Source organism: Peromyscus californicus, unplaced genomic scaffold (assembly GCF_007827085.1).
Source record: "Peromyscus californicus insignis strain IS unplaced genomic scaffold, ASM782708v3 Scaffold_15__1_contigs__length_86483966, whole genome shotgun sequence".
Taxonomy (NCBI): Eukaryota; Metazoa; Chordata; class Mammalia; order Rodentia; family Cricetidae; genus Peromyscus; species Peromyscus californicus.
Window position 1 is genome coordinate 75,696,857 of NW_026294447.1, and position 26,365 is coordinate 75,723,221.

At 46.2% G+C, this 26,365-nt stretch overlaps 1 protein-coding gene across 1 annotated transcript in view; it reads right to left on the bottom strand.

Annotated features, from left to right (window-relative positions):
- Positions 1-3,315: 3,315 nt before the first annotated feature.
- Positions 3,316-26,365, bottom strand: part of Rad51b (RAD51 paralog B) — a 545,966-nt gene continuing 522,916 nt past the window's right edge. Inside the window, exons 11-12 of the mRNA XM_052739453.1 lie at positions 17,270-17,348; positions 3,316-6,475 (exon numbers count right to left, since the gene is read on the bottom strand). Coding sequence (XP_052595413.1) covers positions 6,459-6,475; positions 17,270-17,348 — 96 coding nt within the window. The 3' untranslated portion in view covers positions 3,316-6,458. The remainder of the gene's footprint in view (positions 6,476-17,269; positions 17,349-26,365) is intronic.

A 26,365-nucleotide genomic window follows, 5' to 3' on the forward strand; every position in this document is an offset into this window, starting at 1 on the left:
CTTTACCCAAAGGAAGCAAAGGGGTGTGGCAACTGTGTGGGTTCATCACTTCTTGTCTCTGATTTCAGGGCTCAGGAAGGCTGAACTGGATGGAAAACCAAGGACAGCTCTTGTCAATACAAGGCCTCATCTATTACGTCCGCAGCCTCTTGGAAATGTCCTCCGGCAAGGCTGCCATCAGCACTTGACTGAAAACACATGGTCGGAATCAACTCAGAGCAGGGATTCATTATTGGGAATAATAAGGGAAAGTTTTTTATCCATCCTCCCCTGTCCCCCCGCAGGGAGAGCTGCTTTCTGGAAGTCACAGGGCTCAGAGGGGATCTGAATCATGTCTGGTAAGAAGGGAGGAATGGAGGCCTTCCAGAAGCCTTTTCACACGAAGTGAGACTGTCTGGGGCAGCTCGAAGCTAGCTGTTTTCTCTTCAGAATATCAGGCAGAGCAGCAGGCCATGACTCCTTTTAACTCATTCTTCTTTCCCAGAGCTATTAGTAGCTACAAACCCGGAGAGAAAAGTACTGAGTTAATCGGTCCTCTTTGGTTATGTCTCTTTTTCCAAAGAGGTCTCCCTCCCTCAGCTCTACTCCCCAGAGATCGTTGATATATGCCACTCGATCCAAGGGGAGGGTCTACACACAGAGTGACTTTGAGAGGAAACCCCTGTTAGGACAGTGAAGCAGATGTTTGCGCCATCACTAGTATGGCGTTCTCTTGGGGAGGTTTGTCCGAGTGCTCCCTTCCGGGGAGGCTGCTTGAGCGTGAAGTCTGGGAAAAGTGGGTGGGGTGTGTCATTTCTTGGGGGGAGAACATAATGGCCAGTGCTTGGTTTCTTCATGTGTGTATGTGTGTGTGTGTGTGTGTGTGTGTGTGTGTGTGTGTATGTGTGTGTGTGTGTGTGTATGTGTGTGTGTGTGTGTGTGTGTGTATGTGTGTGTGTGTGTATGTGTGTGTGTATGTGTGTGTGTGTGTGTGTGTGTGTGTGTGTGTGTGTGTGTGTATGTGTGTATGTGTGTGTGTATGTGTGTGTGTGTGTGTGTGTGTATGTGTGTGTGTGTGTGTGTGTGTGTGTGTATGTGTGTGTGTATGTGTGTGTGCGTGTGTGTGTGTGTGTGTGTGTGTGTGTATGTGTGTGTGTGTGTGTGTGTGTGTGTATGTGTGTGTGTGCGTGCTTGCCCTTGGAGGCTAGAGAGATTGGGGGATTCCCTGGAGCTGGAGTTACAGGTGAGTATGAGCTGCCTGCTGGGGGTCCTGGGATCTGAACTTGTATCCCTTTGGGAGAGCTGCAAGTGCTCTGAGTCACTAAGCCATCTTCTAGGCCTCCTGATCACCTTTTCAATCCCCATCCCCCACCAAAGGGGCAATGTGGACAGGCACATTGACACTGAAGTGCAACATGGAGTCACCACATGGATGGGAGCCTGTCCGGAGTCTCTCAGGCTCACACAGACTTTAAGTCACTGGTATTTGGGCAGCAAAATCAAATCTCTCATGATTTATACTTGGTGACTTGTTGACTTTCTTCCCTCCCAGGTCTGTATGGGGTGATAGAAAATATATGTTCCATCTGATCTCTGTCTTCGGCAGAATTCAGAGATGCAGGCAATGCGTTTTTTTTTTTCTCACTCTCGGCATATTCGGCTGAGAATTATGATGGGTCCTTCCTTCCTCTGCAAAGAGACCTCCAGTGTTGAAGTGTGAACTCTTTAGAGGAGAAAGGGTGGTCCTTCCATAGATTTGGGACCAAAGTGATGCCCACGAGACTGAAACCAAAGGCGCAATGATGGACACTCCTGGGTGGTGCTAATACCCACGATCAGTCCTCAGAATCAGATGCTCTGTCCTTGCTTCTTCCCCATCCTTATCCTCTGTTTCCAGAATTATCCTTGAGCAATCTGAGGTTCTGTCTGTTGACAAACTTTCGCAATCCTGACTAAGGCAACTTTGCTTTGCTCACAGCACACAGACTCAAAGACAGTGTGCACAGTGTGCAGCATTTCCGGGTCAGTCTAGAGCTTCTGAATCTTCCCCAGGACTGCAGTACCTCAACAGGACATATAAAAGTACCCCTGCCCACAGAGAGGTATATACAGAAAAGAATGACATCATCAATAAAAGTAACACTAATACGAGATGTCCTGCTAGCGCATCCGTCCTGCTAGCGCGTCCTGGGTAGCACCAGCCTGGCACGTTCTCAGCTCTGCCTTCTCTCCTGTGTGTCTTTCCTGCATGTGTCTCCTAGTATTTGAACAGTGACGGGCATGAAGAAGGCAATGGAGACCCTTCTGTTATCTTCCCCAGCCCCAGGCCCAGGCTTGTGCAGCCACTACTCAGCGCACAGGATCCAACCGGTAGTGTTTCTTCTGTAATTATGTGGAAAACTATTCCTGAAGAATTGTATGTATAGTGTTGTGCCGAGTACTTTAGTGACCTGGGCAGGAATAAGAGGCTGTAGTAGCTGTGAACAGAAATACTCCATGGGCAAAGGGCTTGGGTTCAAATCCCCACCCAATCTTTCCATCAAGAGGTTGACCTCTCTTGCCTCTGCCCCCTCCCCCGTTAGTACAGAAGGAACACACTGTGACAACCCAGTTCACCAGACTGCAGAAGGGATCACTGCGACTGAGTGTGCGCAGTGTGTCACACACCATGTGGTGCTTGGTGTGAGCTGTCACAGTGCCCAGGCTTGTCCCAGCAGCATGTGGCAGAAGGTCCGGGGGATGCTCAGAGCAGGAGAGGACTGTGTGGATTTGTCAACCCCTGAGTACAGAGTTCTCAGAGTCTTTTGGGGTCAAAACCAACCAACCAACCAACCAACCAACCAAACAACCAACCAACTAACCAACTAAAGGAGTCCACAGGAGTCTCCAGGATGGAGTCACTTGGTCAGTCGTTCACATTTGGGTCAGGGGGAAGGCTTCTTTTGTAACATCTTCTCGGGCACTGTTGAGTGATCCATTGGAATGTACGGAGTGCTTCACTTTTCTCCTTTAATTCAGTCAAAGCGGAGAGCGACCCAAGTAAGAGCGGCAGAGAACAAAGAACAGTTTTCCTAAAGTGCACAGAATGCTCTCTTTTCCTCACTTGTTACAAGGTTCATGGCGGACTCTCCTCTAAAAAAGCACAGCTAGACCTGAGAAAGGTTTAGACATTTACTTACTCTTTTCTTCTTTCAAACCAAGAGATCTATTAGGTGATGCAGAACCCAAAACAACATATATGAATATGTGTGTGTGTGTGTGTGTGTGTGTGTGTGTGTGTGTATGTGTGTGTGTGTGTGTGTGTGTGTGTGTGTGTGTGTGTGTGTGTGTAAACATTGGAGGAAATGTGTTCTCAAAAGAGAGACAAAAAGATGCAGCTCTTGCCAGACCCAAGAGCACCCCCACAGAAGGGCAAAAGGAAGGAAGAAGGGAAGACAGAGACACCCTTCTGAGAGCCCCCATCACTAGGCCATGTTCCTGTGCCTCTCCAGCCTGAAAATGGCTGCCTGCATATGCAAAACTGATTTACTTGGGTACCCTGATAAGCGGAAGTGGAGCCAAGTACTGTGGACTCAAAAAGGTGAGTAAGGAGACGGGAAGAGAGGTGTTGCTGGGAAGGAAAGGGCCATCATGAATAGGTAGCTCCGGCTAGCTTTGGCCAGAAAGTCAGTCCAAACATGCTGTTGCCCTGCTAATACCAATTTGGGGATGCATGAGAAGAGATCTCTACCTCCTTCTCAACCAGGCATTGCAGGTAGATCTGGGGGAGCCGGCCCCGATAAGAATTCTTATGCAACTGGCTTTTTGTCACAGCTGTCCAAGGATCTTACCTACAGGCTGGAGTAAAGTGTCTCAGCCTCCCTGTGCTGGGCACCGGAAACTGGAGGCAAGAAACATGGGTGCTTTTTCTTTCCCCATGGCAAGACCTCTGTGGCAAAAGACAGATTAATGAGAGAAAAGCATACACATTTATCTAATATGTTCTATATGACATGGAGACCCAAAGAAACAGGAAAACATGTGTTTTTTTTTTTTTTCTTTTCTTTTTAAAGAGAGTGGGCAGAAGTCTGACTGGAGGAGAAGCAGGTGTGATCTAATGTAAGCTAGGGGCAGATACAGCTGGCCAGCTGAGTCCTAGTCTTCTCTGCACCGGAGTGCCTTTGAGAGATAAGAGCATTCCTTTCCTCTGGGCCCAGGGAGGGCACCTCTGGGATGACTTCTTTACGACTGACGTTAGGGGAAAGCTGGCTAGGTTTTACGACCTGTTCAGGGGAACAGGGGAAAGGGGGAGAGAGGGGAAGCCATCAATCTTCCCCCTGCTGTTCCCTAGTGCATACTAAACTTCATCACCACCTCAAATACTCCTCGTGTTGTCTTAAGTTAGCCAACTTGTGTCAAAAGAATGCACGAGAAACTTACATTTAATCAGCTTGGTTTGCATAAGCATTCGATGGAAAACCACAAGTTCTCAAAATGCCCCTCACTGAGAGGAAGCACAGGGCTTCAGACCGGAGCGGCTGCCTGGGCAGCTTCTTCCAGACCTACACAAATCCTCCTGACTCCCTCACGCCCGGCATGCCTGCTGGCTCCTCAGGAACACGCTTCTAGCCCAGCAAGATGTCCTTCCCTGTCCCCTGCAGCTGGCATGCCTGCTGGCTCCTCAGGAACACGCTTCTAGCCCAGCAAGATGTCCTTCCCTGTCCCCTGCAGCTGGCATGCCTGCTGGCTCCTCAGGAACACGCTTCTAGCCCAGCAAGATGTCCTTCCCTGCCCCCTGCAGCTGGCATGCCTGCTGGCTCCTCAGGAACACGCTTCTAGCCCAGCAAGATGTCCTTCCCTGTCCCCTGCAGCACGGGGCCTCACCGTCATTGACCAGGAGACTTCGTTCTGTTTTGTAGTATAGTTATTAGAATGAGTTTTCTCATGATTCATTTACTGAGGGGGCCATAGGCTCTATCGCTTTATATTGGTCTGTACTCAATAATTACGAAGTCGTTAGCAAAGCCAGTCTCTCATGCCCTCCCCTTCCTTTTTGCATAGCACTTTACTGGATACCAACAGGAGGCAGGGAATGAGGTATAATGCTTAGTCTACCTCCTATGACTACAATCTCTGAAGGGGGAGCAGGCAGTGATTCTAAAGCTTTGGGTCACCAATAATTTTGATGATAGGTTGCCAGGGGTTGGAAAGATTGTTATTAAAAAATAACTTTATAGTTGGGCATGGTGGTGTGTGTGTCTTGAATCCCAGTAATTAGGAAGTAGAGTTCAAGACTAGTCTGGTCTGTATAGCAAGCTCTAGGCCAGCCAGGGCTGCATAGTGAGACCATGTCTCAACAAAAGTAAAACAACTTTACATTTATTCTTTCTTTCTTTCGCCTTCCTCTTCCTCTCCTGCTCTTAGGTGTGTGCAACGTGTATGTGTAGAGGTCAGAGGACAACTCTGGGGAGCTGGTTCTTTTCTTCTGACATGTGGATCTAGGGATCAAACCTAGGCCATCAGACTTCGTGGCAAGTATCCTTACCCAACGAGCCATTTTACTAGCCCTAGGAAGATTCAATACCTGACTCTGAAGGGGCTTCAGCCCCCAAACATTGCACTGAACCAGCTCAATCTGATACTTTGCCTCAGAGCCTCAGGGCAGTGGGAACTGGTGGGCCAGGCATCCAAGGCAAAGAGCGGAATTATCCCATGGATCACCAGTTGATTTATTTGCTAATTGAGTGGTCCAGCTTTGGGCTTCAACTCCAAAGAAATCACTTCATCCTTTATTAAATACCGCGAGAATCTCGCTCTTTGTTCTGCAAGGCTACCCACACTATCCCAGTGGAACAGGAGTGTATGCTTACAATAGTTATAATGACCTTCCAGACAATACTAATACCATGCCTGCTCAGCTTCGAAGTTAGATTTGAGCCTGTCAGTGAGTTCTGAGGGCCTTGGCCTCCCTCTGACACAAGAGCAGACCCCCACATCCATGCCCACCTCCAGCTTCCCCCATGGTTTCACCGTTTTCTTTGTGAGTCAGTTACTCTTTGGAGACCCCAATTCTTTCACACCTATTCTTTTTCTTTGCCGGACAATACTTTATTCGGAAATGTTCTCTTCTGTAATTACAAATCTTGTTAGTCTCCTCCTCCTCTCCCCAGGGGGATTGTGGGCCTTAATTAATTAATGTGGCTAAACCGCTTTGAGGTGCATGGTTGAAAGGTGCCATGTAAGTGCAAATTCTTATTCCGGCCGCTGACATCCCATGGTGGTAAAGCCCCCAGCCCTCCACATCAGAGACTGGACAAAGGCTTCGTCGTCTTCACCTTCCCTTCCGGGTCTGAAATCACAGTTACCATCTCAACAGCAACCAACCAATTAATCCTCATTATGTTGGCTTCCGGTTCCTTTTTCCAAGCAGCCCCCGTCTTGGTCTTGTTTCATTTCACAAATCACACCCCCATCAGCTCCAGACAAAGGTCACAGTATCCCTATGGCCTCTCTTGGCCTGAAAGGAAAAAGAGAGAGAGAAAGAAAAGGAAAGTTAAAAAGAAAATGCTGTCATGAAATGTACTAGCCTCCCATTAGTAATCTAAATAAAGCTCTTTTTCTGCAGCAGCATTTCCCTCCCACAGAGCCAACCATGGCATGGCCCTGAGACACCCAGAAATGGCCCTGTCAGGGTTAAGGTCCAGCAACTCTGGCTTGATTGCCAAGAGCCACATATAAAAGGGGAAGTCTATCTGTACTGGGAAAGGATCACCCAAAGACACAGGAGCCCCTTTTTGGGTTCCCGTTATCTCCAAGATTCCCCTGAGAAAGCCAGCTGCCATCTGTAGCCTCAGGAAACCCTCACAAAGGCCGGGAGCCATGATTTAGATGTTTTATGCTACACCTAGCACACCACAACCCTTAACAAATGCCCAGGACTTCCACTATGATGATGGCCATTGAAAGCAGCCCTGTGGGGGAGACTTGGCCTCTCATAGGGACGCTGCTGACCAAAACACTCCTTACAAGGTTGTGCCTCAGGCCCTTTGTTAGAGTGGATGGGGACAAGCCTCGGGGGGTCATGTCTTCATCTGCCTTCATTTATCGTCTCTATTGAAGGGCTCCTTCAGGACATTGGTCAGTCTCTGTGGGAAATGATTTGAAGAGCAACAAAAGAATTTGGGCCCTTTGGGGGGCCTTCAGAATTCAGTAAACATCTGGACATGGAAGGCCAGGTTCTCAAGCAGTCTAGCTGGGGAAATGTCAAAAGAGAGAAAGAGCTATGTGTGTAATGCAAGCGCTTAGTTTTGTGGTGACATTTGTTGTCCAGAGGCGCAGGCGCCCCAGTAGGTAGAAGGAAGATTTTTCAAAAGCTCCTCTACGTGTCAGGTTTTGTGAGAACGGTTCATTCTTCGTTGGTTCTCATGGCATATGTGGGGAAATGGAGGTTTCGCGTGGCTGGGGAGCAGCGCGTGATGGACGACAGTCCCATTCAGCATGGCTTACAAAAAAACTAAGTAAGGTTGCATAAGCTGGTGGTGGCTCATCATTTCTGTCACCCTTGAGGTTTGTAAAGCACTTACGAGTCAAGGTAACTTACTGGATTCTCGGGATGAACACAGTTTAATTGACTAAAACCAAAAAGCATAAAGAAAACAAAACAAACAAAAAGAGAAAGAAAGAAAAGAGGAAGAGAAAGATGTGAAGTGATTTGCATTTCATCCCATGGGTGAGATTCACGACCTGAACTCTTGACTCTCAACGTTCCCTTTATTGTTGAGTCAATCCATTTAGAACACATTAGTCAGCATGATTCAACATTTGTCACTAATCAGCCTTAGTGATAGAACTAATCAGCATTCCCCAGGGTCCCCAAATCTATCCTCAAACAGCAAAAGAAATTGGCTGCTGTCAAGAGACAATGGGATGCGGTTTTTGTCAGTATTAACTAGCTGAATCCAGTTCAAGTCCCCCATGTTCTCAGGCGCCTTGCCTAGTCATCCTGAGCTGGAATGAATCTATCTCTTTACCCCTTTCAACCTCTGTAACAGGTGTCAGTTTGTTTTTGATTAAACTTATCTAACTACATCTTCTTTTGAGCTAACAGGGACCCCTCCCTGCTTTATGTCCTCTGAATCCAGAGCATGCAAACAATAGATGTACAACTAGTATGTTCTGAACTGAACTAACCATCATGGAGCTTAAATCATATTCTAGAAAGAACACCAAATCCTTTTGGAAGTGATTTTCAAAGGAAATCAACAACCTGGATTGATTTAACATCTTTTGGTATGGGCATTTTAACAAATGCAAATTATTAACTCTGCCAATGGCTTCTAGGTTCTGTAGGAGGAGCCAGCCTAACAATAGTCCAGGTATTAGAATAAAGGTTTTTCTTTCTTTCTTTTTTTGTTTTTTTCAAGACAGGGTTTCTCTGTGCAGTTTTGGTGCCTGTCTTGGGTCTCGCTCTGTAGCCCAGGCTGGCCTTGGACTCACAGAGATCTGCCTGGCTCTGCCTCCTGAGTGCTGGGATTAAAGGCATGCGCCACAACCGCCCGGCGAAGGTTTTTCTTTTCTAACCTTATTTCAACTGATATTTTGTTCAATGTTTACAGAAAACAAAAGTGTAGACAGGAAAAAATAAATTTGAGAAAAAAATGTGCTTAGTCTGTGACTTTGGACCCTAGTCCATACCTAACCCACATACTAATAGAACACACACTGAAGTTCCTGCTTACAAGAGGTTCTGTTCTGGACTGGGGTGGGGATGGGACAGGAGTTCTGAGTGTTGATCCTTGGTAGAAAAACTGACTGCTGTTGTGTACCTTATTCTTCTGCTACAGTCTCTGGAACCAAAGAGAAAGAGACTGAGAACTTTCAATACATTCAATATTTATGCCGCATTTCAAGGCTGTAACAGCCCTAGGGGCTGTACTATTGCCCCCAGAATCTCTGTAACTGGCCTCTGAAGGGGATGTGTTGTTAAAATACCTTTCTGTAATGGTAATAGAGCCCTTCGTTTACTTGGGTATAAGACCACTCAGATTAGTAACATTTTCAACTTTTCTTGTCATGTATTTCACTTATAACTTGTCAACATCATACAAGCAGAAATAAAGCGTGTAGCTTCTGGGTAATGGTCCTTAAAGGAAGGGGAACACTTTCTCTGTCACCATGATTCTCCATCAAACACAAATCCCACTGCCTGGATGAAGGACATGATGCTGAGCCATTCTGGGCTAAGACAACAATGGGATATGTGAGGTGTGATGGGGAGGTAAGCCGATAGGCTGGGTCCCTGGACAAACAGGCCAGCTCTGAGTGCATTCCTCCACAGTGCTGTGGGAAAGCAGGAGTTCTCAGCACTATGCCACACTGTTTACCTGGGAGTTATACCCAGCTAAGTTACAACCCAATTACCCTAAGGAAATTTCTCAAGGGATCATTGTATCAGTATGATGGATGCATCTTTTAGTTTAAAATATCAAGGTTCAAGATTCGGGACTGGCTTGCAGTATGTCAACAGAGGCCCAGCAATTCTGAGAAATAAATGGCTCTAGGGCGTTCCATGGCAGGGGAGGGGGCCCAAAGGCATGAATTTTTTAAATCTCAGACCCAGGCTGGATGCTTTGAATGGGCTCCAAACCCACCCTGGGGGCAGTGAACACAACTCTGTTTCCTTACCTGAAGAGGAAAGTGGTGGGTGAGACCACATGCTCCTTACAGGAAATGTGTGCACAGCTAACTTTAGGGACAGGGAGGACTTCTCATCAGTAACCACCTAGGTGGATGCCAGAAGCACACATTCGCTGTGTAGCTCTCGCTAGAGGACACAAAAGCTTACAGTCGAAAGGCAAGGTTGACAGAGGCACACCAAGTGTCCGGGAGAATCCGCAAGACCCACACAGTTGTATTCAACTGCACGGAAATGGGCTCACTTCCTCCAGAGGGTGTGGAAACTGGGAAATCTCTCCGGAGAGGAAGTTGATGTGAAAGAGTAAAAACGAGGCACACAGCCTCTGGAGGCCATTGCACTTGTCATGAATTCCTAGAGAAGCCTCATACCTGCCTATCATGAGATCGGTAAAGAGATCCTTTGCTTTAAATAATCAAAATTTAAAAAAAAAAAAAGAAGGGTGGGGAAGACTGAAGAAATGGTTCAGTGGTCAGCAGTTAAGAGTGCTTACTGCGCCGGGCAGTGGTGGCGCACGCCTTTAATCCCAGCACTCGGGAGGCAGAGCCAGGCGGATCTCTGTGAGTTCGAGACCAGCCTGGGCTACCAAGTGAGTTCCAGGAAAGGCGCAAAGCTACACAGAGAAACCCTGTCTCAAAAAAACCAAAAAAAAAAAAAAAAAAAAAAAAAAAAAAAAAAGAGTGCTTACTGCTGCAGAGGACCCAGGTTCAGTTCCTAGCACCCAGCTGGTCACTCACAACCAGTTCCAAGGGATCTGCCACTCTTCTGGCCACCTCAGGCACAGGCATGCATGCACGCAGGACACAGATAGCATAGGCACATAATATGAACATAAATAAACCTTTACAAAAACGTCCATAAATAGGAGTTGGATGGCGTCAGTGGATGGTTCCCTGAAGTGAAAGAACACGAGTTGTGTGTGTCAGTGTAGACACATCACAGAAACAAGATAAATAACAAAAGAAAAGTGGCGAAATGTGCATGAGAAAGCACTTAGGAAACTTCTAGAAGGTGCCCCGGAAGAAATCATTCCACGTGGATTCACACCTAGACAGAAAAGCGGTCAAGAATGGCGGGGAAGGAGGTATGACATGGTGAGGGACGTGACCCTGTGAGCGGTGGGGATGTGTTAGAGGAGTTGGCTTGGGGCTAGCTTTAGAGACTCGAGCGTTGCCAAGTCTCAGTCCCATAATTGAAAAAAAACCAACGAAACCAGTGGGAATTTAAAAAAAAAAACAACCCAATTCTAGGTACTACATATGTGTAAAACTCATGTTTTATGACTTCTCTATTGTTCTGTACTAAGAACGGTTTCCGGCTGAGGTTAGTAATGGAGTGCTTGCCTACAGTGAGCAGGGCACTGGGCTCTGAGTGACAGAGAGTGAGCTCCTTGAAGCTAACGGTCAGAGGAGAATAAATGGACAAGCTGAGGGTGGGTGGTGGGAACGACATGGAAGGGGACACAAAGCGAATGTCAGAAGAGCACAGAGCAGACGGACACAGTCACCAGGAGGCCTGGGGGAGCCTTTCGAGGCTGCACCAGCGCCTGGAGTGGGAAGGGTGGGGGGTGGGCAGGGACACAGTGACAGGCCAGCTCCGCCTCCCTCTCTATGACCTCTGGGAGGGGAATTAGTGTTGTCTGCTCCGCTCAATCCCAGGGCTCTTGGCCCAGTGTCTCACATGAAGGCTGGGCTGTGCCAGGTATGTGGGATGGATTTACCATGCAGACACTTCTGTACTGGGATGGAAATAAAGTGAGAATTTTCTGTGTCATTTTGAGTCCAGGAGGCAAAAAAAAAAAAAAAAAAAAAAAAAAGAGAGAGAGAGAGAGAGAGATTTAGATGGACTACAGATTCCAACTGCAGGGTAATGAGCCCACATGGCAGCATCTGGGGGAAAAGAATTCTTCAGTATGATCTCCCAAAGGGCTCAGGACTAAGAAAATGGGGTTGGAGACAGTAACCCAAGTTTGTGACAAACACACAGAGCAGATTAATATCTTTCTCCAGGAGCTCCCAAAGGTGCTCAAACAAGGCATTTTTTGACGCTAAAAGCAAGAAAGCAGGGTCACAGCTGTCCAGCTCCCCAAGGAAACAGTGTCATCGTTTCTGGTTCCATCTGAGTCTGTGAAGTAAATGGCTGAAGCTAGTTTTGTATCTCACACCTTCTCAGGCAGGACTTGTGTCGGGGTAGCTCAGTCTCCTCTCAGGCTCTCCACCCCATCTCAGCTCCTTCAAACCTAAACTAGTACAGGACAGCCCAGAGCCTAGAGCCAACATATCATGCTAGACGCTGGTGTTGTAAAAACAAGGGAAGACACACGGGCTTCTGTCTTACTGGCCAATGAAGCTGTCTTCTGTCCTGCTTAAAACAACTGGGTTTTCTGTTTTCCCAGCCACTTCCTGGATTCCTGAGGAAAGGAGAATGCAAGGCCAAGCACGAACAGTGTGCCTCGCCATCCAATCTCTGAGCCAGCTTCTTCCTTGGAAGTTCCTTCACCCAGTCATAGGCCCCCCCAAAACAGGGCTGGCTCCAGGAGGGCCAGATGACTTCTCCCATCCTGTACCCCCACCTCCAGCATCAGCAACACCCCCGGCTGTTCTTGGTGCACATTTGGCGCTCACTGGCTCATGAGGCATGAGCAGAGAGACAGGTCAAGTGGGAGTTTCCTGCAACTTCTTCCTTTCCTTTTCGGCCAGGTGCTCTGGGTGGGGGGCCACCGCATTAAACCCCACCCCCAAAGTCAGCTGCTTTTCCCTGGCCCTCAGTCCTGGCACCTCTCAGCTTCACTCAGCCCTTTGCAAACTTTTCCACTTGGTGGGTACCAAGGCATCCATGGAGGGGAAAAGGAAAATTAGATTCGCAGTTTCTTTCCATTCCCGACATTCTCATTCCGGTTGCACAAAGGGCTGGACTCCCCCTCTAACTCCACCTGGCCCCCTCCTAGAGGCCAGGCCGCTTGGAAGCTGGTGGCCAGGAGCTTGGCTCCCTCTTCTTTGGGGCCTAAGCATTTCCAGGGTCTAGGGCCTAGCGAGGAGGAGGCAGAATCCCAGACAAACGCTGGGCAGACAAAGAAGATGCAAACAGGATGATGGTATTACCATGTTAATGGCTTCAGTCCAGCAGCCTCCTGAAGATGCCTGGGGAGGGTGGTTTTCTTTCTTTTACTTTTTCTTTTCTTTCTTTCTTTCTTTTTTTTTAAAGGAGAATAGTTCCGCTTTCTATTTTACTGCAACAATAGCATGGACCGGCCCCTTCAAGTGTTTCAAAAAGCAGCTTGAGAACTCTCTCCCCAGCCCCTTGGTCTTTCCAGCCAGCCCTTTCATTGTCTCTCCCATGGCAGTGAACAAAGGGGAGGGACCGGTGTCAGGCCCGGGTGCTGCCTGCCCTCGGCATCCTAATCCTCAGAACCAGTGAGGGGAAAGGCCCGTGGAGCTGGTCAATCACATTTTGCCCTCACCTTTCATTCCCTCCCTCTGCTGTGCGCTCAGAGGGCTTCAGGTATTAGGAGTCTTGGGGTTTGCAGAGGATAAAAGGCACCGAGGGACCATTCCCACGGTCACCAACAGCCCCACCCCCAGGGCAGCCCCCAGGAGCGAACCGCACTTTCCCACCACTCCAGCCCCGCTCAGCGCTCTCCCAGAGGCTGACATCAAGCTACAAACATCAAGCACCAGCTTCTCTTGGGAGCCCAGGACCTGCCCCAGCCTCCTGCCTAATCTTCCCGCCACCCTTCTCTGTGCCCTGCAGGTCCGACCAGGAGCTTCATGCCCACTTTGGCTGCCAGAGCAGCCCCTCCCCCCAGCAAAGCTCTGTGGCCGGCACTGCTGGTATCTCTCCGGGCTTATGGCACACCGAGCAAGGCTTCTCTGCTTTCAACCTGCGGACTATGCAGATCTTTCAGAATGGGGGAAGCAAGCTTGTGTGTTTCAGCCTGTGGTGATCTCAAGGGAAGAACTAACCGCACCGAGGGAGGAGAGAGGTAAAGGGTAAGCACGTGGCCTCCCAGGAGAAGCAGAGAAATGAAGTCTGGAGGCCTTTAGAGATCGCCCAGGCTGCCTGCTGCAGTCCACGCCACAGGCCACGTGATCTACATACACAAGCTGACCACGTACATATATATGCACACACAACATCACATGGAAGGATCCCATGTATGTGTTATAACCTGGTATTCTCCCGTTCCCCTTCCTCCCCTCTCTCCCCACCTCCCTTTCTTCCTCAGTGCTGGTGACACAGCATCAGTTTCTTCACAGCTGGCTACCCAGGTTACTGTACAATTCTTAAAGCCGGGGCCCCGGAGACTTTTCTCAAAAAGCACAGCAGAGCTGGAACTGAAAACCAAGTGTCCTTTCTAATAACCGAGGCTCTTGACTTTCTGGGGAGAACAGCTCCCATCGTCGCCTCCCCCCACCCCACCCCCCAGAAGACCCAGGAGCACATGGCAGGAGAGCCGGGCCTCTGAGGTTGTGTTCAGGCCCATTGCTGACAGGGGAAGCAGGGTCTCCTAGAGAGAGAAGTGCTTCCGGGGGAGTAGAACCAAGATGGCAGCCTAGAAATCAGCCTGGGAGGTTTGGAGCCCCTCCCCCGGGCATGTTTTTATTGGTTGGGGACTTAGCATCATGACATTTTCTTGAATTTTTCTCTTTCCTGGACATATTGCTCCGGGTCCATCCCCTTCAGTAACACACTTCCTTTTCTGGTTTCTAGCTTCCTCTGTAGTTATTCTTTGCTTTACTATTATATTATTATTATTGTTGCTGTTGTTGTTGTGTGTGCATGCACACGCCCATGCACATACTTGACATAGCATGCACGTGGAGGTCAGGGAACAATTTTCGAGACATGTTCTCTTCTTCCATCTTGTTTCTTCCCTTTCTTTTCAGATTCTGTTTTACGTGTGTGAGTGTTTGGCCCGCATGTATGTACGTGCACCACCTGTGTGCCTGGCGTCCACAGAGACCGGATGAGGCAGTGGATCCCCTGCAGCCGCCAGTGCATGCTGGGAATCACACCTGGGTCCTCTGTCAGGGCAGCGGTCACAGTCCTGAGCCACCTTCCCAGCTTCTCTCCATCTGGTGTCTGAGAGGCTGGCTCTCTCTTGTTATGTCTGCCATGCTATGTACGCCAGGCCAGGCTAGCCCAGCTGGAGGGAGGGGGCAGGGGGAAGAATCTCTGCCTCTGCCTCTCATCTCTTCATAGGATTGCTGTTATTATGGGTGTGTGCCAGTGCATCCGGGTTTTGTTGTTGTGTGTTTGTTTTTAATGGGGGTTCACTCAGGTTGTTGCGTTTCTGAGATCCTCACTGTTGGTTTTGGACCTCCGCCCACCAAGTGTATACCCAGTTTCCACTCTTCTCTACACAATCCCCTCTCCTTTGTCTGAATCATGATCTTAGGAGCGGACATGAGGGAGGTAAAGCAGGGGATCTTGTCCCTGCAAACACTCTCAGTGTTATCCACTTTAGACAAGCTTAGAGATGTTTCACAGCAAGGCCTTCAGTACAAGCTTTTCTTCCTGAATTTAGCTTGCAACTTTCCTTAGACTTTCTGAAATCTTCATCTTAACTTTCTGTTTACTAGACCACTAATCTTCTAAGACAGCCTCTAAAAATGGAGCTCTCAAAATCCACACTGTTCACTAGGTAAATACAAACCCAGCTTTCTGATCGCTTATTAGTTATACACCCTTAGAGAGTATCTAACAAAGGGGCCTGCTGTTTGCTTTGCTTAATCTGGTCTTAAAATCTCTGCTTCTTTGTCAGAAAACAATATTTGCAATTGTAAAAAAAATATTTACCGAGGAACTTGGATAGCGTAAGTCAAAGGCTAAGAGCCAAAGGTCAGTGGTTCTTACCCCAAATTTCTGTGGACCTGAGAGTCTCCCGCTGGGGAGCTCGGCTGCCCGAAACAAACACACTGCTTGAGAGTCCATTAAGAAGCAGACACTCTAGAGGGGGCGGGAAGGGGGGCTGCAGCCTATTCCTCATCCAGAACTCCCCATCCTGCCCCTGCTGGGTCTCTGCAATGAAGTGATCTCCTTGGGGACACCGAAGCGACTGCCCTGTTTTACAAACCTGGGGAAAAACCCGAGTTTATAAAACCCTGCAGGGCAGACATTCCTCCATGCAAAGCAATAGCAAAGGTTCTCTGGTGGGGCAGATGCTCACCTACGCATCCCTGTGGGTGGGGTCTTTGGCCTTACAGTGGAGACAAGTGTGTATCCTGAACACTCCTTAATCCATAGAGCAGTTTTAGACATGTGACTCCAGAGGCTGAATTGCCTACGTTTTAAATTTACCCTTGCATGTTAACTATTTTCTGGAAAGACCTGGCAATGTCAAGAGCCTCTCCTAACCAGGGTACCCAGAAGCTAGGATTGAACCTCCACTCAAGTGAGTTCCAGTTCGTGGCCTGATGGGAGTTCTGCTTTGAGCAAGAACCCAGCTCCTTTAAAGGCAAGGACCATGATGTCACAAAATCCAAACTAGAAGAAGCATCTTTGGGACTTCAGCACAGGGAAGTGGGGTTCCAGGAATCCCACACACAGCCCTGCAGGTTGTGGGCTAAGAGGGAGATCTTGGCCAGGCAGGCACCCACAACTTGTTCACAGTTCAAACCACAGGATCTGCTGCGGAGATGGTGGGGGCAAGTTCTCACCAACAACCAGACGTGTCCTCAACGTTCGCCTAAAGTAAATACCAGCTTCAAAGGTGACGGCCATCTTCTTACTTACAAGATCTTTACAGGGCTGAGGAGACAGCTCAGCAGGCCAAGTGCTTGCTGGGAAAATGTGATGACTGCAGTTCGGAACCCCAGGCCCCATGTGAAAAGTTGGTGGTTGTGGCAGCCCACTAACAATCGCAGCACAGGAGGCAGGGACAGAAGACTCCCTGAAGCAAGCTGGCTGGCCCTACTCGCCAGAAGGGAGAACTCCATGTTTAGCAAGTGACCCGGCCTCAGACATAAGGCCAGCAAGGGACCCAGCCTCAGACATAAGGCAGAGAGTAATTGAGGAAGATCCCTGTCAACTTCAGGTTTCAATATGCATAGGCACCTGACTGTATACATGAAAACACAAATACATACATACATAAGCAAATATACATATGTACATATGTGTATGTATGTATGTATGTATATGTATGTATATATATATGTATATATATATATATATATATATATATATATATATATAATCTATGGTCATAGTGTTTCATATTGGTCTACAGAATCTCAACGGATTAAGCCCTAATTTTTTGTTATTGTTGTCCCATTTGGAGGGGTTTTTGTTTGCTTTTCTTTTTATTTTGTTTGTTATAATGCAACAATATAAATGAGCATTCATCCACTACACAACAGTCCCAGCCCTTCCATTCCAGTCCCGTTACTAAATCCTGTTGTTCTTCCTTCTTCCGGTCAAATTCTTGTTACAACTTGCCAAATCTCTCAATCTTATCAGGGTTAAAAACAAAACAAAAAAACCACCGGTTAATTCGCCTTGGCCTTTGAATTGTCCTGAGCTAGCATCTAAAAGGACCCAAGCAGTGCTGGCCACTGGCTAGGGCAGCACTGAGAAGAACATGCTCACAGTGGCCATTTAGCGGAAGGATCTTACCTTGAAGAACCAGGCCTTCCCCTCTGATGGTGTAGACGAAGGAGGTGAAGGGAGCCAGGGGGGATTTGGCAATGAGAATCTGCACAGAAAGCATATTTTCCAGAGTTAGACAAACGTTTAGGGTGAGCCTCTACTAGCTCCTTTCTCCTTGGCTAGCATATGACTACAATACATCGGATTTATTATGACAAATAGCTTAGAGAGTTGGGCACGACGGCGCACACCTTTAATCCCATCTCTCAGGAGGCAGACATAGGCAGAGCTCTATGTGTTCGAGGCCAGCCTGGTCTACATAGTTAAGCTCTGGGACTGTCAGGGCTATGAGGAGAGATTTTTGTCTCAAAAAAGCAATAATAACAACAAAGATTTGTTTTAGAACCAAATGTCAGAATGCATCTTAATCATCTCAGAGTGGTCAACTAGGAAAGACATTTATCCCAACCACTATGCCATTAAGCCAGTGGTTCTCAACCTGTGGGTAGCGACCCCTTTGGGGACTGAACGACCCTTTCACAGGGGTCACGTAAGACCATCGGACAACACAGACATTTACATTATGAGTCATAACAGCAGGAAAAGTACAGTGATGAAGTAGCAACAAAATAATTCTGTGGTTGGGGGTCCCCACAACATGAAGGAACTGTGTTAAAGGGTCCCAGCATTAGGGAGGCACTAAATACCATATTCTTAAACAAATTCTTCCAGAAATAAGATTATTTTTTGTGACATGGTCAAATAGTTACTATCATGGCAAACATTCAAAATAACTTGCTAAGGCAAAGCCATGATAAGCTGTTGATTGGCCCTGGCCTGGATTCCTTACCGAGTGTGCTTCTACCCTTTATCTCGTGACTCTATTTTCTCCCACTGAAAGCCTTCTCGGGCTCTTTCTGTTGGATTTTGACTGTGGGTTTGGCTACATGGTGTGTTTTGGCTTATGCCAGTTCCCAGTCTAGGCCTCAAGTATTTCCATGTGTTCTCTTCTCCTCCTGCCATAGCCAGAGGAAAACAGGTCCGAGCTAGTCAGCTATCCCAGGAGAGTCAGAGATGCCTGGGACAGAGCTAGCCACACAGGCCACCACAGGGGACCCACATGTGTGAGAGTTAAATATTGCTGCATGCCTCTGAATGTTTGGTGGTGTTGTTATGAAGCATTATTGCACATGAGTTGACCTGTACTCCTGCAAAAATGAAATTCCAGAAGTATTTGAAACAATGACATTCTCCTAAGACAAATGTCTCTTATAAAGAAGGTGATTATTTGGTAAAAATTATTTTTGTAAAATCATTTTGCGGAATATACATGCATCCCTATATACACATATATATGTATGTATCTGGGAGAATATATATATATACATATATATGTATATATATATCAAGTGCTACATGCATATACACACATATATATGTATGTATCTACATGCATATACACATGTATATATGTATATATATATCTCAAGTGCTTATCAATGGGTACATGAACTAGTTACGTGAAACACAAAAAAATCAGCATGTATTTATTTGGAATAAAATAACAATTTCAGAATGGCAAGAGGGATCACTGGGTAAGGCAGTTACTATCAAGCCTGTAACAGTCTGAGTTTGATCCTCAAGACCCAGATGGTAAAAATGAAAGAATCAACTCTTAAAAGAATTACAAAGAATCAAATCTTCATCTGACCTTCGCATGTATGCCCCAGCATGTACATGCAAACACACACACACACACACACACACACACACACACACACACACACACACCCCTAAATGTAAAAAATAAAGTTTCATTAAAAAGTCTAGAAAATAACTGGTAGATTATTTTATTATAATAGTTCTGCTCAACAGAGATATGTGTCCTGTTTTATAAGCAAAAATAACTTCATTAAAAATTGTGGCAATTTGTCACAGAATCACTTTGGTGGTCAAGGAAGCAAAGAAAAGGAATAAATGATTCCAAACCATAAAAAAGCTTCCACATATCTCTCAATCTATCTCAATTCAACATCTACCAACAGTCAATTATATACAAAGATTACAAGTTTTGGTGACAGGGTTTGAACCGCATCCTTCAGTTAGGCACCTGGGCAGAACCTACTGGTTTCTCTTATTAGTAATTCCCATTTTTCTTTCTAGTAAGTAACTTCCAAGTTCCTACATTTCTTTGCCTTTTTTGCAACTAAATGTGGCCATGTGCACAAGCTTTGATTGACAGAATGTAAGCAGAAATGACAGGTAAGACTTTGGATTGTGTTTTCATAAGAAATCAAATGCCCCTCACTTCTCCCTTCCTGCTTCCCAAGGGCAGGAACACAGCCCAACCAGGAGGACACTGGGGACGATGACACCATGTGTGAGGAGAAACTAGGCATCTGAGAGAGTGTCCGTGCCTCCCACCCAGGCCCCTGGCTTCTCAGGACAGAACCACTTGTCTTCACCTCTGTATTGCAGATGCATTTGTTATTTACACTACAGTCTGGACCAGTGTTGTGATTCTAGACGGCCGGAGTGTTTTGAATCTTAGTTTTTCTCATATAAATAAAGATTTAAAAAAAAAAACCTCTCTAAAAAGATTATGGTAAGAATTAAATAAGAAAAATGCTTGTCACTGTATCCAACACAGAGTAAGCATAAAATGAGTAAGAGGAACTCAGCCCACCACACAGGCTTCCCAAATGCCCTCTCACCACCGAGATACACTTCGCTTTCACTAAAAGGGAGTCTCTAACTGGATCTTGATCATTTTTGTAGCTACTTTGAAGTTATTTGACACACTTGCTCATCGTTCTTAGAACCAATGACGTCAAAAGCATCTCATCTGAAAGTTAAGGTGGTTCATTAGTTTGGGGATGGTTCATGTGAAGTGTAAGAACGCTCTTTCAGTGGGGAGTGGCATGGCATAAAAGAGGAGAGTGTGTTTCAGACTTGAATGTAATCACTTGAAGATCCTGTGGACACGTGGATTCTGACTTGTTAGATTTGAAAGGGGACTGAGAAGTCTGGATGGATCACCACAGGCTCCCACTAATCATACATGAGTGGCCTCACTGAAGAGTCTAAACTGGGAGAGTATGAGGTAAGAGGCCTGCAGACAGTTAGGAGGTCACTGGGGTAAGTTTGGGATGAGAATGAGATGGACCTATACTAAATTAAAGAAAATAAACAACACTGTAAACTAGGATCTTTATGGCCTATGTGTAGCAACTAGATGCAAAGCCCAAAGGATAAGATCAAATAACAATAAATACTATCATATTTTGCATGTTATATGATCATTTTTATGAACTACAGAAGTTGAGAAGTAGAAAATAATGTTCTAATACTTGATGAAGCATTGCCTTTGCACCTAAGCTTTCTGACTTGATGCCATGTCTGTTACCTTAGGGATAAGGTCCCCAGCCTGAGCTGAGGGTACAGTGTGTCTAGAAGGTCTTTCTCAAAGGCAGTCACAGGGTTTGGACAGGCCACTGGTTAAAATGCTGTCTTGGAGCAGAATTTCAGATGAGACATCACGAAGATAATCTGAGTGCAGTTAGCAAGAGGCAGTGAGATAACACAGGTCAGATGGAGCCCATTTCCTTTTGGGAGGGGGTGAAGGGAACTTTCGGACTGATTGATGAGAGGGCTATCTCCAACATGAAATTATCTAATTGTAGCAAAAAAAAAAAAAAAGTGATCAAGTTTCTTGATACCCCACTGGATAAAGTGAGGATGAGTAAGGCTGGATGCTGACAGCATTAAGTACGTTTGTAAGTGGTCCCATGATCCTTAGCAACCTCTAGCAAGTGGTAATGAACCGAGCCTTGGCCCTGTCAGGTTCAACATTTTTACTGAGACAGGTGAGGATGGTGCTGGATTCAACCACACCCTTTCACAAACATGGAGCCAGCAGGAAAGAAAGTGACAAAAACTACTGCTTCAACACATCTTCCATCCTAAAGGAGGCCAAAGGGGATACAATGAGGGGATGCGGTATGCCAGGCGATTATGTATGCTATGAAGGGAAACCCAGCAAAGAGCAGAGATGATTTGTGATCAGGGACATGGTCGGCTTTAAGTGCAAGAGCACTAACATGGGCTGAGGATCATGTAACTGAACACACTGAAGGGATGCTGAGTGGATGGGAGGTAACAAAAGACAAAGGTATAGAGTTTAGACATTAGACCAGACAACTATGGTATCTAAAGGAATCTCAATTTGGGTAAAATGTTGAGACAAATCCTACATATCTTTTAGTAAAAGGTGAAAGACTTCCATATTAAGAGGTAACCAGAGAATCCTACACATTTTGTAGGATAAAATTTCATTGAAATAAAACATCAGGTCTTCTTTTGGGGAACAGAGCACCGGTTATGGGTTACAGAGTAGGAGAGATGAAATCTGGCATTCAGAAAATGGACTAGGAGTGGTAGTGAAATGAATCAGTTGTGAGATGTTACTGAAAAACCCAGTGTGCTCTCAGGTTGTAAGCTCAGCATCGACAATGGGAGGTCGTGTCGGCAGAATACACACTTAATGACTGCAGTGTGTATGGATAGAGGCCAAGACCCAAAAGGTGAACTGACAAACGGGAAAAAACACAGGCAGTTAAACGTCCAAAGCAATTCATGATCACGAGCTCTGAGATGCAGTCATGAAGGTCGGAGGCTGAGGTGAAGGCCCACGTTACTTCTGAGTTTTCACACATAGTAGTGAGGAGAAATAAAAATTACTTTTTCATGTCCTAGATGTCAGGAAAGATAGTGATGCACGCTGTACGTCTTTGTAAATATGCAAAGATTCCTCTCTTTTAAAAAAATGACCCAATAACCCATACCTTTGCTCCTTTGGCCATTCAAATCATAAGCTAGCTCCTGTGTAAGTGTGTGTGTGTGTGTGTGTGTGTGTGTGTGTGTGTGTGTGTGTGTGTACATGATACAGACTTTGGATGTCTTCCACGATTGCTCTCAACCCTATTTTTTGACAGTGTCTCTAAGGAAATCCGGGGCTCACCATTTTGGCTCAACTGGCTGGTCATGGGGCCCCTAGGATGCTCCTGTCTCTGAAGCCTGCCTCTGAGAACTGGGCTTTCTACAGAGATTCTAGGGAACTGAGCTCAGACAGTTGTATTTCCATAGCAAGTACTTTACTCCCTGGGCCATCTTCTTAGCAGAAACTCTCCTCTGAAGCCCACGGTTTTACAGTTGTTGAGTCGGGCTGTTCTGTGTCAGAGATCCTGCCCTCTCCTGTGTTTGGAGTGCTCTAGCGTGTCGTGCATGTGGGCTGCCATCAAGTGTTGTGGTGTCTTCTCCAACACGTACGCCTGCAGGGAGGCCTGGAAACTAATAAAACCCTGAATCCTTTGTGAAAAAGTGTGATCACATGCAGTCCTGCGTGCAGCATATGAAGTGGGCTCTGCCTTTGAGGGTTCCAAGTATACCTGCAATGCCCAGTGGCAACCCCCAGTTAGGGACATACAGACCAACCTACTTCTCTGGCAGTGAAATGCCAGCCGAGATAAAATACATCATAGTAAGTAAGGGCATTCCCTCCCTGTAGTCAGGTTTTTGCACGATTCAAGACAGAAAAAAAAAGTGTGTATGTGTGTGTGTGGGTGGTAGTGGTGGTGTTGGGGGACTGGTAGGGGATCCTTGCAGTGGTGGTCTCAGTTGATCATGGCTTCCACACTGACATTCTTCCTTCTGCCTTTCATCTTTGAATGTCCAAATTTTTCATCCCCTACTGTCCTTTAAATAAATAATTGAAAGGTTATTGTATTTCGCGCGTACGGGTGTTTTGCCTCTATGTGTGTCTGTGTACCACGGTGTGTGTGGTGCCTGCAGAGCCCAGAAGAGGGTGGTGGAGTCCCTGGGACTGGAGTTGTGAGCTTCCCTGTGGGTAACGGGAACTAAATCTGGTTCCTCTGGAAGAACCGCTGAACCGTTATTGCTCATGACTGTTGCAGACTGTGATCACAGGCACCAAATCTCCAGTATTTGATGGCAGCCATGGTCATGACCAGCTGCTTCGGGCTCCCACATCTTCTAGTATGCTCTAGATATAAAACAAGTTCTCTGAAGCAAAAGATTGAAGGAATAAATGTACAAAGTGGTGACCTACCAGAGCTTCACTGACTTGTCTCTATTTAGTTTCTCCCCCAGTTAGGGGACTTAGAAAAAAAGCAGGCTTACCTCATCAATTCCTGCCAAGAGACTCAGCTTGGGCAGGACCCAAAGTCAAGCCATTGGTTCCAGCTTGCTATAGCATCATATGTTTTTCCTGGCCTGATCCAACTCCTACGAGGCTCAAAATTGGAAAAGGAGCCATAGAACAGAAAGTGCTGGGCACAGGAGGCCTTCTCCAGGATGATGACACCTTCCAGGAATAACGCCTGTGTCCTCTACTGTGATACAGGTGTACCAGCATCTGGAGCAGGTCAGCCTGGCCCTCCTCCATGCTTGGCCAGGGCAGACAATGGGGAGCAGGACCTTGGAGTGTTGGGTACAGGCTATTCTGGAGGCTGCTTTTGGAGAGATCTGGTCCTGGCAGGCTCCATCAGTTCCTGCAATACAGCTCAGCCTCAGGAAACAGTGAGTCTTGTCTTTGTGGCCTAGGAAAGCAAGTTTGAATAGGCAGCCACGCACAGAGGCAGGCTGGCACCGGCTCTTCTACTTTCTCTTCCCCAACTCCCATGCCAGGAAGGCTTCTTTTAACCCTGGTGATGAACACTTCCTCTTTTCTCTTTTCTTCCTCTTCCCACCCACACCCCAGAGTTCACAATGGTGGAGGGTGAAGGCCAGTGAAAGGGGTTAGCCGAGTTAATGTGTACGCAAAGCATTCTCCTCCAGCAGGGGCAGGTGGTTGGCTAGGCTGGATTTCTGCTCTCTCTTGTAGGATGACAGTGTAGTGTGTTCAGCTGGGGAAACAGTGGTAGGAGCAGCTGAGAGCCAGCTCAGCAGGAACACCTTGTACCCACCCACGTTTTCCTGTCCTGCGAGCTTTTTAATTTTCTCACTCTTTCCGCTGATCAGCAAGATTCTGTGGTTGTTGATGACTTGAGCTGTGGTGTGCTTGTTGGACACATCTGATCCTTACATTTGTATGCACGGTCCTACTAAGAAGCTTGGGAGAAACCTGTGGACGAACGCTGTCTTTCAACATGGACCCTATTATCTCATTTCTTCTGGAGTCTGGGCTAATAAAACCCCTTGCTAAGTTCAACAAACCTTTCTTCTAGCTCCGCCAAGTAGCTGTGATAATAATCCTGCACGCCAGGACTTTTCCTCCTTGTTGAAGACATAGAACAAGTTTTCTTCAAATGCTTGGAAGCCCAGGAAGGGAGCTGCTTAGCCTTACATCAAATAACCCAAGAGTCTTTTGAAAAACTCTGAGTCTTGACCCTTCCCCAGGTTGAGCTAAGTACTCCGAGCTAAGGGACAGGAGGGCCGGAAATGCTTCAGACAGGAAGGTCTGTGACTGAAGGAGGCTGTAAGATGTGGGGGGTTTGAAGCATACCCAGAGATCCTCGTAGGAATTCCCTGTCATTGTGTTGAAGGAACTACAGGAAAGGCGGTGGGGGCAGCTGCTGTGTGTATCTGGATCTTACTCTGATTAGAATCTGCTTCATCCATAGGAAGATCACTCTCCATGGAACACAGAAGCCTCAGCACCAACGTGGCAGCCATGAGAGGTGAACAAGGAATGAGTTTACTGCATCTGAGTTGTCTTTCCAGAGCAGAGGTGCCCAGGCGCAGAGTCATACAGTGCCGGAAACAGGGTGGAAAATGGAATGTTTCTCAGCAAGCGTGAACTTCTCAGTTTATTTCTAGTTGGCCAGCTTCTCTTCTTCCATAGGCATTCGGTAACAGGAAGTAAACTGGTCTAAATCCCCATGAAATGTAATGTTAGGTTCTAGGAAGAACGCCTGAGCAGATTTGCGCTTGAGGCTGTAATATCATATTCTGTCACAGAATACTATGATGTTCTGTGATAGCACCTCTCTAGTGGCTCTCTCCGAAGTGTTTCCTTTCAACATACTGGATTCTGAAAGAACTATCTAGAAGAGAACATGTTCCTTAAGGAAAACAGTTTCCTCAGGTCAGTGAGACACTCAGTAAATTATAGGATGGGACCAGAGTGAGATTTTCAACTCACTGCTTTTTCCTCAGTATTTCATTATTCAAAACTTCAAGTACACAACAAAATTAAGAACTTTTGTAATGAGCACCTATAAAGCAATCATCTTGCTTTGTAATTAACATTTATTATCTTTGCTTTGGTTAATCCATAGTCACCTATCAACTCATCTGCATATGCTACATTTCAAAGTAAATTGCAAACATTAGCTCATTTTTGCCTAAATACTTTCACATCCATAAAAGGAATTATAAGTTAAGATTTGTCCATACATCTTATCAGCCATGTTGGGCTTTTCTAAGTGTACATTATGTGACTTGAAAGCATTAGTGGTTTTTCCCAAATATAATAGAATTAGAGAGAATGCAGTGACTATACACATGTGATATTATACAAACTCAATCAGTAAAGCTGTGGCTTATTAATCTTTCAATAGTAGCATGTTTTATTGAGATATACTTTACCTGCAACAAAGTTATTCTTAATATAGGCATTTCATCCATAGATTTCCCTTTGAATGCCACTTCAACTATATCACATAAGCTTTGGTATATTATACATTGTTTCCATTTTCTCAATTTTCAAATTTCCATTGTGACTTATTCTTTGGTCTGTTGTTTATTTTGAAGTATGTTTCTATGTGTTTTAAACTGTGTAAGCATTTCAGAATTTTCTTAATTTCTACCTGTTATTGGTTACTAATTTCATTCCATTGTAATTGGAGAAATTTGTATGATTTCAGTTCTTTTAAATGTTCTGAGACTCATTTTATACTCCCATATACAGTTTATGCCAGAGAGTGCCCCATTCATACCCTAGAAGGAAGTGTATCTGCTGCTGCCTCAGGAAGTGATCTACAGACACCTGCTGAGCATTTGCTAAGTTCACAGAATTCTTCAAACCTTCTGTTTCTTTGCTGAAATTGTGCTTAACTGATCTCTCTATAATTGAAAAGGGGATATGTAAGTTTCCTAATATTA